This window comes from Mucor mucedo (genome assembly GCF_025094135.1).
Source record: "Mucor mucedo strain NRRL 3635 chromosome Unknown EV154scaffold_1, whole genome shotgun sequence".
NCBI lineage: Eukaryota > Fungi > Mucoromycota > Mucoromycetes > Mucorales > Mucoraceae > Mucor > Mucor mucedo.
Window position 1 is genome coordinate 86,649 of NW_026252285.1, and position 13,558 is coordinate 100,206.

General features: G+C 34.1%; 2 protein-coding genes across 2 annotated transcripts; one reads left to right on the forward strand and one right to left on the reverse strand.

Moving 5' to 3' along the window:
- Window positions 1-3,159: 3,159 nt before the first annotated feature.
- EV154DRAFT_597570 (uncharacterized protein) lies at window positions 3,160-4,371 on the reverse strand. Its single transcript, XM_051606999.1, has 4 exons — window positions 4,110-4,371; window positions 3,733-4,053; window positions 3,491-3,679; window positions 3,160-3,405 (listed from the first exon to the last, which is right to left on the reverse strand). The coding sequence occupies exons 1-4, from the start codon at window positions 4,344-4,346 to the stop codon at window positions 3,253-3,255; spliced, it is 900 nt and encodes a 299-aa protein (XP_051463585.1). The 5' UTR covers window positions 4,347-4,371; the 3' UTR covers window positions 3,160-3,252.
- An 8,392-nt stretch (window positions 4,372-12,763) lies between these two features.
- Window positions 12,764-13,501, forward strand: EV154DRAFT_475498 (uncharacterized protein; the record flags this gene model as incomplete). Its single annotated transcript, XM_051597980.1, has 3 exons — window positions 12,764-12,991; window positions 13,242-13,251; window positions 13,350-13,501. The coding sequence occupies 3 exons, from the start codon at window positions 12,764-12,766 to the stop codon at window positions 13,499-13,501; spliced, it is 390 nt and encodes a 129-aa protein (XP_051463586.1).
- Window positions 13,502-13,558: the final 57 nt, after the last annotated feature.

Here is a 13,558-nt window from a genome sequence, read left to right on the forward strand (position 1 = left end):
TTTCCTGGAAAAATCAGTACGTACTAACACAACAAAGGTATACAATGGAGGTTGGAAAAAGTGGGTAAATTGGTGCAAGACACAAACACCAATCATCGAACCGACAAATTATGATGTACAACAAGTTTTTCGTTTTTTAATGGAATATAAACATCTTTCTTCCAGTCACCTAAATGGGATACGTTCAGCATTAGCGTCAACATTCAAAACATTACACCCAGAGAAAATGCCACTGGCCAATCAACCAATTATCATTGAATTTTTCAAAGCCAAAAGACACCAAGAAATTAAGATACCAATAAAGAGTCAATTAGTTACTTGGGATATAAATATTTTGATTAGTTATATTAACAAAAAGTTGAAAAACACCAAGGACCTTAGTTTATACGATTTGCAAATTAAGACACTTTTACTTCTGTGTATGAGTACTATGGGAAGGCCAAGAAGTGACATAGGTCGTATACAACATCGAGATGTACATCTTGAATTTTACAACAATGAAATAGTAACAGCAACCATTATTTTTCGAGAAGCAAAAGAAACCAATGTGAAGTCATCCCAACTTGGATTGATCGACGAGGAAAATTTATGTCCAGTGCGTACCCTAGCATGGTTTATGTCAGAATCGAGTCAGATTAGACAACATTTACCAGAAGAACATACTTTGTTCCTAGCTTACATCAACGATAACAACAAAGTTGGGTCTATACGTGCATCAACAGTGTCTGGTTGGATAAAGAACTCGATGGCGGAAGCAGGCATTAATACTTCGGATTACAAACCTCACTCTATCAGGTCAGCATCTAGTACAAAGGCAGTAGAGAAAGGATCTTCAATTGAGGAAGTAAAACAACATGCAAATTGGAGCAGAAAAGCATTTACATTTGAGGACTTTTACTATAAGCCGACAGCTCAACAATCTACAAGCACAGGAATAGTCAACTCAATTTTTTCCATGTCTGAAAACCATACCACATTGGAAGACGAGTCGGAGTCAATAGGGATTGTTAAAGGTACGACAAACAATACTATAGTTGACGTAGACGAGTCTGAAAATGTGGTAAATCCCACACCATGGTACAGAAGTTGGTTCTGAATCCCCACCCTTAAAATTGATAACACATACAAAAAATTGATAACAAGCGTGCCTTTTGAAGGTATGAAGAGGAAAGGCAGTTTTAAAGTTACATTAGATTATATAGTTTATTTTATAAATATTACATAAAAGGAAAATAAAAGCGTGGCTCTTGGAGCATTTACCACATTTTCAGACTCGTCTACGTCAACTATAGTATTTTTGATCGCTGATTTATTTTAGGGTGTTCAGTTCAATTGTAATAGGTTCTTCAGTATTATTAATTAAACTTACTTGAAAATAATTGTGATGATCCTGAAAACGGAATTGATGATTATTATACTGCAACGTGGAATGAACTAGATCGGGATGAATGAGTTCAAAATCAAAAATTCTATCAGAGGCTGTTTCCATTGGCTTATCAATGCTGTGGTATTTGACAAAATATTACATAGAAAAGTAATGAGATAAAAGTATATTTTTATTAGGGGTAAGAATAGACTAAAAGAACTCTGCTGCTATGAAATAATTGATCCTTTTTATATTGCGCAACTCTCCTGAGTTTTAATGATGAGTCAACCTTTCTAGTTTTGGAATAGATCTATACTTTGTTTTCCGCCTTGGGTCAAATGAACACTACTCGTTAGAATTGTTTCCAGTTAATGTTGTCCCATATCAGTGGATCGGGAGCATGAGTATTCTAATAAATCTTTAGTATTACGAGACACTTATTTATCAGATCATGCAACGGTTACTGTAAAAGATGCAAACTGTTTTGCATGGAGAACAAAATAAAAAATAAACCAAAAGTAATACTGTTAGAACTTGGATACCACTTTATTATGGACGAAAAAATATAATTAAAAACGTATCAAAAATGTATTAAAAATGTCTTCATGGTCTATCAGAAAGAACTGGGATAGTTCTAAGGAGAATATTAAGCGCCTTATTGGATCATGATGTACAATAATCTGATGATAGTAAATAATCAACATGTCTTTAAATTTAGCCCTTCCATAGTGAGTATATAAATATTAGTCAGAGGGATCAACAGTTGAACATCAAATGACAAGAGTAATATTTGTGCTCAGGATCTATTAATATTCTATAGTCCAGGCCCATTCGATTGTATTGCTTTTGCAGAATAAATATTTACTCGCCACAGGTATGTGCCCTGTGTACAGACTCCAACGGTAGGATGAGAACAAGCGGGGTAATGTGTGATTCATGATTAACTTTTATATTTATTATCCATCCTTAAGGTGATGTGACAATTAACTTTATTATTATATCTATGATATCCTCAACACAAACTTGTTTGTCAAGTGTAATTGGCAATAGAACATAATAGTTGATCATTTATTCATTATCTTTGTAATGAATAAATTACGATCCCAAATATAAAATGTCTTATCGTTATTTGTATATTTGGTTTTAGAGGATAGGTATCCATTAATTCATACACTATTTCTTTATACTCTTTATCAGCAGTATAATTATATCAATATATAAGTAAATGAACCATTTATATTAATAGCTGTTCTATTCTCTCTCTGGTTAGCTATTTCATTGAGAGAACTATTAACATTAAGTTTCTCTATCTTATAATTCTTGATTTGATCTGAGAAGATTCTCTTCTCGATCGGTGATATCGTAACTCAGTGGTATAGCATTCTGTATCCAACTGTCATTCGTATATCGTATTTAGGCCAATCATGCAATCTTTTATATAGAAGTATGTACTCGAAGTAGGAGAAGTTGTATAGCAGTATACAAGCGTATGCTGATATGCAACATCAAAGGTTGTTTTATTTCATAGTTTATTTATTTAAACGATTTGCTTAATTATTCTTAAGTGAATCGTACCCAAATACGACAGAAGGGCTAAATTTAAAGACATGCTGATTATTTACTATCACCAGATTATTACATCATGATCCAATAAGGCTCTTAATATTCTCCCTAGAACTATCCCAGTTCCTTATATAAATATCCATAGTTTTTCTCATTGACCATCAAGAATTGTATAGATTTTTATAACACGTTTTTTAATTATATTCTTTTCGTCCACAATAAAGTAGTATCCAAGTTCTAACATTATCACTTTTGGTTTATTTTTAATTTTGTTCTCCATGCAAAACAACTATAGACATTTCGAAGAGAAGAAAGCTTTTTATTCATTCAATCATATGTCGTACACCCCAACTTGGCAAACGAGCCAATGTTTCAGTTGGTAAGGACGATACGACCTCTCGGATGTTGCGAGGCAAAGGCCGTCCAGCAGTTCTCCGCCCAGCGGGAGAATCCAGCTCTTCGAACATTTTATTCAACTAGGGCACAATTGACAACGGGTATATTAGACACTATGTATGTATGTATGTATGTATGTGCATTTTTTTATATATGTATATTTACCTGGGTGGATCTCCAACTGGGTCGAAGAGTGGTGTATGAGATGGTTTGCCCATGGCGATTCAGCTGATCATCTTCGTCTTCGGACATGTACTCCTTTTTAAGAAATGCTTTGCAACTTTCCTTTGGATGAAACAATTCTACAATGTCTGCCTCGAACAACCGGAAGTTTTTTCTTCTCCTTGTGATTTTCTATTGAAGGTAATTTTAGATGTATATCACTGGTAATTACACAATATATTTACAGCAGTTAACCTAGACCTCTGGTTTCTGTCTCTACTAATTATTCGTCTCTCTTCATCATTCAGAGTATTGGCCTGTGTCCAAGCACGCTTTTGACCTTCGAAATTACGTCTGACACGCAGCTTGATGCATTTTTCCTTGGTAATGGACATCTTATGGAGACGGTGAAGGGAATTTAACTGAGCAATTTCCTGTCGTTCGAACTGTCTCAAAATGTACTTTAGAATAAGGTGATTAACCCCATTCATAAGTGACATCGAAAAGTCCCATCCACAAATCCCATTTTCAGTGATATAGTCCCTATAATGTTGACGAATAGCAGCCTATGTCTAATATGATTATTGACATTTCTTTTTTTGTGCACGTCAGATTTACTTACAGACATCTCAGTATCAGTGCCAGTTGTAATTGGGCCATTTCTATCGGCAACAGGAGGGTTCTCAAGCAGATCCAATCTTTCGCGGAGATCAGCCAGTTCTTCTGCCATGGTATCCACTATTGATGGTTTACTAGGTGGTGTAAAACCGTTACTTGGTGTACGTCTAGTAGTGCCAGTTTTAACGGCGGGAGGTAAGCGCCTGACCCCTTGGCTTTGGGGGGTTTGTTGATTTGACATTGTTACTGTTTTTTAAAAAAAAAAATAAGGGGTAAAAAGTTATTTTTTGTCTATTTTTATTTATTTTGACATTGGGACCTCTTTTTTTACTCATAAAGGAAACTCCATCATAACAATCTCTTATTTTGAACTCTATTCAGGTCCCAGTTTTTTTTTAATTATTGTTATTATTTTTCATCGCCTCTCTTTATAATTTTCGGTGTCATTTCTAGAATTAAGTAAGTTCAAATATATTTTTGTATGTTTACATTCAAATGACATTGCTCTAATTTACAACCAGGCGTTATGTAGACTAGTCCCAGCTTATTCAAGTAAACGAAAAAATTTAACACTCATTCTATGTTGTCTGGACGGATTTCTATTTCCCTCTCCCCCTTTTTTTTTATAGGCAACGAGATTGTTCATTCACCTTACTATTCTGTCAAGTCTTTACTATGTGGGTTACTCTGGAAATGCGAAGCGTGTTGAGTCTCTAATCTCCAATTGTAAAGGAAGCCGCCCAATTCCTAATCAAAATGCTTTAATTTACCGAATGAGCTCAAGCCTGGTTTATTTACAAGAGTGCTACCTTTCTTTTCAATTATTGACAGAAATTATTCTCATGCTTTCTTTAACATACAGCTACGCGCTATATACGGCTTTCATGCTATAAAATTCAGGTATAGCTTATTGAACTACTTATGTAAATGAAGCCTTCACTCATTCTTTAAATAGACCACTCTGCTGCCAAGTCTATAATTGCCGACGCTGTTTCTATGAAATAAATTTGCTTTTTAGACTATAAATCATATATTTTTATTCTGCCGGATACGCTTTATATTACTGATACCCTTGTTTGCGCTAATAATGAACCAATAATAAAAAATAATGTCATTTAATCTTCAAAAGAATAGCCAATAATGCAACATCGTGTAAAGAATAAGGCAAATATCAAGCTAATAAGGCCCGAAGCTTCATTATTGATCATAAGAAATCGAATCATTACCATGGTTTCATTTATTAAATTAAAACAAATGAATGGAAACTCAAATAGCTGAGAAATACCAATATCAGGGAATGTACGATCTTTAACATAGGCAAAAGTGACGTAAATTTATGCCTGAAGAGCACTGATTATTTTCATGAACTATATCAAAATCAGCAGTAAATTCAACCTGACCAACATCCAAATGAGTATGAATTTAATCCTGAATAGCCCCAAAATTGTGCCTAAACTATCTCCAAATGGAGGTACAATGCATTCAGAAAGAACTTATTATTTAGATACAAAGGCAGGAGTTCTATAAAAGTGTGGTAGATCGGGTTTCCCGCTTTTGGCTCTGAATGATTGCAAGATTTGCATGCAATTCAGGGTAAAAAAAGGCCTCTCTGGGATCTAGAAAAATTTTCATTTGAATTTTTTTTTTTTTTATAGTACACAGCAAAAAAAAATATGGCTTTTTTCTGTAAAAATTATGTCCTTGAGAACATAAATTTATGTTCAGAAATATGGTAAAAAGTGTCAATTTTGATGTCTTTTTATTACCATTATTTTACCATATTTTTTACAATATAGTTATGTATACGTAAGTTCCATGTAAATTATGATACTTTTATGTCCTATATTTATGTAATATTTTTTGGATTTATTTTATGGTATCGCTATTTCCCCTCCTCCCATCGCCCCTCCCATTTATTCACATTTTTTTTTTCATTTTATAAACCAAAAATGCTCCAGCTAATGAAGGACCAGTCTTTTTATTAGAAAAATTCTTACATGCATCTGCTTAATTCTGCTGTAAAAATAAAAAAAATAGTAAGCAATGACATTTATAAAAAAACATCAATATAAGCATACCTCTTCTTCTAAACTTGGAACATTCGGAGGAGTGGTATTGTTATCATCAGCACTATTATTATTATTTTTGTTGTTGCGTCTGAACTTGCTTGATTTTGAGCTCCAGTGCTGTTGACAAATGAATCTTACAGGCCATAAGCGTTGACAGCTTTTCAGAAAGTTTAACTCTGCATTTGTCTCGACGATAATGCCAGTGGTTTTTGCTATTAAAGAATATTTTATGTTTACGTTCAATTCCCCCCAGTTAGTATTTGGATATTTAGCCTTGATACTCGTAATGTTTTGGCGACATTCTTTTAAAATAAAATGGTATACAGCTTCGTCATCAGTTACATACTTTTTTATCAATTGTCTTATTGCCTCCCTTTTGTTCAACTCGGATGGCTCAGGTATACGTACAAATCCTGCACAATTGTCATCGCTACTGTTCGATGTTCTGTTTATACACTCGGAAAGACTTGCGTTCAAAATATCATTTGCGCCAGCCAATGAGTCCACCTTTGCTTCAAGTGCCTCCACTTTGATTTTTAGCTCTCGGTTTAGTTGTAAAACTTGGCTATTCTGTTCTTTTAAGTTAGTTATAAGGTTAACAAGTTCGTCGTGTTTAGTCATTTCTGTTAAAGGTTTTAAAAAAACAAAAAGTTAAAACAAGGTGTGTGAACAAAATTTATTCCTGATCTGCAAGATGTCAAGTCACATCTATAAATTCTATTCTGCAGCACCAAGCTGCTTATTACGCTTTTCTCCAAAAATGAAATATTGTGAAAATTGCAAAATTACAATCAAAGGGAAAAGAGCCTATGAAGCTCATATAAAAGAAGATGATTCCAAAAGAAGAAGAAGGATTATCCTGGGTGAAGACAATAAGGTTAAAAATAATTATAATCTAATCCAGAATTTATTGATCTGACAGTGCTGACATACACGTAGGATGTTAAAGAAGACACTGCATGCCACTTTGACAACCATATAGAGAATAATATGTATATTAATCAGACCGATTCTATAGTATGTGGTTCACATGATAACTCAAACGATAACACAAGTGACACCTTCGATGAATATAATCCAAATTATGATGGGAGTAACAACAATATGAGCATTAAAAGTATAAACCATGGGCCATACAAAAAGATAATCAATATACTAATAAGTATTAAAGTGGATGATACCACGAATAATACAGATGAAACCAACAGCTCTGTCCATGATATACATAACCATTTAAATAACGAAATGAGTCGGAACGAGATTAATATCATTGGCGATAGCTTACTTGAGACAAACGAAAATGTTGATAATACTATCTGGGATATGCCAACTACTGACAACTTCTATTATACTGTCTCCCATTCGGGAAATTTGAATGAAGGTAATATCTTCGTGACTTATGCTTTTTTTAGACTATTGATACCATTAGTTTGTAGACGATGTAATTAATAAAGATGACGAAAATATGAACTACGAAGATGATATTTCGGGTTTCCTTGATAACGATGTATACGATAAATATTTCGCTTTGTTTACTAGATACAAATCTCGTATTGCTGAATGTTTCAAAATAAATTTAAATGACAAAAATCAAGAAGAGCTAACTGTGCTGGAAAATAAGGACCTTCAAATAAAACAACAACTGGCAACCTCAAACATAAGCAATGCTGATGAAGAAATTTTGCGCACGTTAATGAACGAGTATATAACATTGCTTAGTCCTGGTAAGTTTTTTTTGTAAGGCCAACCATATTGTAAATTTATGACTTCCCACTAATGCAACGTAGATAACAGATTGCTTATGTCTAAATACCAAGGCAAAAAGTTGATCAAGCAGCTTTGTCCCATAGTTCCAATGGGGTATAGAACATGTGAAAACGGTTGCACCCTTTTTACAGATGGGATCGATTCTTGTAAAAACACAAAATGCAGGGTTCATCATGAAGGTAAAACAATAATGTTTCCATTACACCAACAGATTGCGATGCTTTTCAAGTGCAATGAACGTAGAAGACAATTATTATACCGTACAAATCGCGCTGAATCACACGAGGAGTTGCAAGATATATTTGATGGAAATGCTTACAAAAGTCTGAAAACAAGTCTCTTTCAAAATCCGTATGACATAGCTATTGGTCTATGCGTGGATGGGTTTGCACCCTTTAAACGAAATGGAAGGTCAATGACTTTAATAATGGCAGTTATTTATAACTTTCCACCAGAGATAAGGTATTACTAGCCCGGTATAGTTATCCGCTATAATTATTGAAAGACTGATATGTGCACATTTAGATATAAAAAAGAAAATCTATTGATCTTGGGTGTGACTCCTGGACCAAAAAAGGCGGATATATTCAGCTATCTGACTCCTTTAATTAAGGAACTGTTAGTTTTAGAATCTAAGGGAATGATAATTATCAATGAAAATACCAGTTACAAGATTAACGTTCACGTTTTAAATTGTATTGGAGACATTCCGGGTCAGGCCGAATTATGCTTAAGCTCATCCCATACTAGCAAATATGGCTGTAGAATATGCCCTATGGAAGGGGTCAGTCACCAAAAAGACTCAGAAGACCAGAGCACTATGAAAAAAGTAGGAATGTTCTTTCCCCCGCCTCAAAATATGTCTGAAATGCCACCGCTAAGAACCATCGAGGAATACAAACTGGCTAACAATGTAAGATATACTTGGTTATTGCATTAATAAGTGACTTAATATTTGTGGAAATTATATTTAGCGTGAAGGACTCAAAAATCCGTCGCCATTTACCATTCTTAAGTCATTCCATGGGCCAATGTTTTACAGTATAGACGAGCTACATCTTTTTGGTCATAATATTGCCAGGCAAATATGGCAAGTAATTGAAAATAACAACTATAAATACGGGAGGAAAAATATCTTGTTCTTGCAGAAGCGATTTAGAGTTGAATTAGGCTCGCATATGGCAAAGCTACAGATCTCTGAGTCAAAAATGCTGACAGGCAAATTTATCGGTAAGCGAACATGGCATATTTATAAGTAAGTATAAATTATAATTAATGATATTGTGTAGATATATCTTGTAAATCTGGATATAGCAGAGGTGTCGACTGGATACAATTTCTATTATATGTTGTGCCTACCATCTTGCCAGAAATGTATGAAAAGCAACGCCCTGGTACACGTTTTAATGAAGAGAACTTAAGTATAAAAAAAGCGTTAAGTAGAATATCAAGAGCTTGCTTTTTATGCTTAAAAAAATCGATCTCACATCTAGACGTTGAAGAGATAGAAAAGTACGTGTACATATCTTTAGCCTTTGATACATATACAGTACTAAATATTTATCAAGTTGTATTATTGAATGGCAATACTTTTTAAAAGTTAATTTCTCTCAAAACATCAATGTTTTTACTATCAATCAACATTATCTAAATCATGTCGCTGATACGATCAGAGAGTTAGGGCCCATGCGTTATACCAGCGCGAGGTGTTTAGAAAGGAGCATTGGAATGATAAAGAGTTCAATCAGATCATCATCGAAGCCGTCTGAATGCATCAATAACTTTGTGGCTGAGGACATACAGGCGAAATATACTAAAACAGCTAACATTCAACTGGAAGATAAATTTGAATCAGGATCATGCTACTTAAAACAGAAGACCTGCAATCTAAAAGATATTATTGGGAACAACGCGTATAAAAAAAGAGCTGCTTTTGAGTATTACGGCCAAGATTTTGATATGAATATGCTGGTTACTTTGTTTGGAGGATACAAACGATTACAAGATTCTCGACAATTAAGGATAAATATAAATCAATCGGGTAGTTCAAGAATAGTTACTTTCGATGGGGCCACTGAAAAAAAAGTTGGTGTGGTGTACAGCATTTGGAGATCTAACGAGACAACGATATTCCTTGTTAGAGAGATCCCTTTTACAACTGATTCACATAATCACATAAAAATATGTCGAACTTTGGACACTACCGAGAGGCTAATAGATCAGGTTGCGTACAATTATCGAATCATTCCCGAAAAAGAAGTATCTTGTTCTGTAATTTTAATCCAAAGCCTACTCAAATATGATCAATCGTTTATTCTTGATGCCCTTCACTAGTTTTGTATAATTCGTCGAATATACAGTATGCCTTAACTATGATTAACCTGTTGTAATACATATAGCACAGTACCTTGCAAAAGTTAAAGCCTTTAGTAGATTTCCATATTTTTGGCTCTAATTATCATTTGAACAATATATACCATCAATATTTTTTTTTATACAGCCTCAAAAAAAAACATATAAGTAAAGAACGTATGAGAGACATATATTTTGTGTCCTTTTGAAAGCGATCATAATATTACTATTACTTTTATGTCCCTGGTCATCAAATTCTCATATCACACATGTTCTTTTTGCGGCCGACATAGAATTTCTATTTTATTAAATTATTTTTTGTGCTCCTCCATAAAAGAGACTTATTTTTTATGTCGCTTGACAAAAATGACATCAAAAAGACATCAAAATACCATTATACGACATATCGGACATATTTTTTTTGCTGTGGTAGTTACTACGGTAAACCATTATCCAGTAAGTTTAGGATGGATAGAAATATAGCCAAAGATATCGGATATATTTGAAAACGAACAATTTAGGGTGCCTTGTGAAAGATACAGTCCTTGCATATTTTCTTCTTTATAAGGAATAATCTTATGATTTCATGATTATTTTACACAAAACAATACTCAATTATATGTAAGAGCAGCCAAAGTGAAGAACATATCTGTACAAGGCATAGAAAAGAAGTGGCAGGCCTTTGTAGACGTTTTCGCCATAATATTTTACTTGATACTATCGAGGACCGTTCCCACAATTAAGAATTGCTTAATAAGAATATAATAGTCAGAATTGTATATCACATATCATGGTAAGCATTAACAAATCAGATCACATCTCCTTCATAAGAACGTAATATTGTTTATTTCCTAGAAGAAGGAGAAAGAATGTTTTTCTTCATTCGAGCTCAACTGTTAGATCAGGTTAGATTGAGTAAGACAAACAAAACATTTCTGTCATTGCTCGAGGCGAGAAAGCTTTATTTTACAGAATAAGTGCCACCGCTGGTGATAATTTCAACTAAAATTTATGCTTCACTCACTTTTCTTATTGCATATATGCAAAACCCATCCCAAAATATAATCTGTAACAGGATATACTATTAATTCCATCCAAAAAAATTATTTCTACAGTAAGCGGGATAACACTAGCAATCTGTCCCTTATTGAATTCTTCTCAGATAACTTGAGCAACTTATACAAAGCAGGTTTACTCCTAGCGTTTACATCCTTTAATCCAATCATTAAAAGTTGAAAAAGTGTGTCAGCAGCTTCATCCTTGACATTGATTTTTTGACATGTCTGCTTTAGTTTCTGCATTGGCTTTGGCAGGATCAGCACTGGTTTCGATCTTCTCTTCAGCACAAGTATCTTCTTTCTCATCCTCTTAGTCCGCCCTACTCGCTTCCCCCGACTTGTTAAAAACTACCGTCATATTCTTCGACCTTACTGCTGCTAAATTCATTCCAGATATCTGCTTGACAAATCAGTAAGCGATGAAAGTATTTTTTTAACAATGTGCTGTAACTTTGGTTAATGGCAACACTCTCTTTGAATGTAGCTGTTCTTTGACGTTTATTTAGGTTGTTCGACTTTTTTTTTTCTTAACAAGACATGAGTCTAGCTGTTGTTGCTGCCATCCATCGGTGCATCAAATTGCTTTTGTGTTTCTAAATGGTAGTTGTAGCTACTGATTCGGAGCTCGACACCCTTGAGCATTAGTCGCATTTGCAAACATGAAGAACCAGTTAGGCAAAAAAAAAAAAAAATGGATACATATCCGAAGAAGAACTTTTGGACACGGAAGAAAGATTAACTTAATCATGACCACAGAATACGATAAGGGTAAGGTTGTAATGTGTGCTAATGAATGGAAGCGCACGAAAGTCTCTGAGGCCATAAACCTGAAGCAACAAACTAAAAATATACTATCAAATTCTTCAATTTTTCGCAACATCCTAAAAAACAAATATCACTTTTGACCACATCATGGCGATTGATTTCATAAGGAAGTATATCTAATATCAAAAGACAGTAGAACTTACAAGCTTGTATTCAGGAAGCAGTGGTTATATGTATGAGCTTGAGTGAAAGGATGGTGTGTTGACAGCAAAGTCCGCAAAACGGCTCAACATCCCAAAGAATTCTTTACAGTTCGAGGTATTTTGGGACACGCTTGATTATCTCTTTGTCTAAAAGGTACGTGATTGGTTTTTTTTTTTTTTTGATGATGATTCTGTTGTTTATTGAATATTTATAGCACCTAGAAGTGCCGGATATGAGTTCATATAACAATAAGCCATGTTTCATATGTAACTGATTTTCCAGTTTCTGGGTAAGCTGTTAATTGGATCTGCCCAGAAGAAATTTTGAATATAAAAAGGACCAATTTACAATAAAAGTTGCTTTGTATTCCATTTTAATTTCCCTTTTTATTCGCAATTATTACACGTTCAAATAAGTCACAGAAAAGATCCGAAAAGAAAAAAATGTCTTCAAAGAATGAGAAGCTAAGCATAAAGATAAAAATAAAAGGCTTCAGTCACCAAGGCTGTTTAGTTTCTTTCCAAATCCAAGCTTACAATAGCGATTCATTAAAATTTATAATCGAAACCTACAAGAGATTTTGGAAAAGCGAATCCGCCAAGAACAGGGAGAGATGCAACTTCATTTTACACAAAGATATTTCTTTGTATGCTTCAACATCAAATGAAGAGGTAAGCCTGCAATATTTTATTTGTTTCTTACTTCATATGCAACTTGTTTATTTTCAGCATTAAAAGGCTGACAGAAATACTACCATTGCAAGAACACGACAAGCAGTTTTTATGCCGAAATAATTATACGCGTAGAGTCTTCTTTTTGAGGGAAAAAAAACCATTGGTTCATTTTAGGATAAAGTCACTCTTACGCTAAATAACTTCAATAGTGAAGAGATTGAACATATATTTAGGCCACTTATAATAGATCTTGATAGGTAGGAAGAAACTGTTTCACTTTTTTACCGTGCTGGCACATCTCTCTGGCCCTAATTACTACAATATTAACCGAGTCTGGAATGGCTGGTTTTCTTAGATAATCTAAAGTGTGGTGGTCACAGAATCCATCAGGTATTAAAGTGGTGTCCTTTAGACTCTATGGCTACCTCCGTTTGGAACGACAACAGTCGACCAAATGTGTTTCAACGACAAAGCAGCACCCCAGATGTAGTTCTTGTACCTTTATAGGTGATAACTTAAATATACCTGCAGGTAAAATAAAAACATCCTTTCTTAACTTAGTCT

Excerpts from the sequence above, each read along its gene's own strand:
- EV154DRAFT_597570 (XM_051606999.1), bottom strand. The coding sequence starts at position 4,346 with ATGTCAAATCAACAAACCCCCCAAAGCCAAGGGGTCAGGCGCTTACCT. Across the intron at positions 3,680-3,732 it reads AGAGGTCTAGGTTAACTGCT|AAAATCACAAGGAGAAGAAA; the intron begins GTAAATATATTG and ends TACCTTCAATAG. Across the intron at positions 3,406-3,490 it reads CCAGTTGGAGATCCACCCAG|TTGAATAAAATGTTCGAAGA; the intron begins GTAAATATACAT and ends ATTGTGCCCTAG.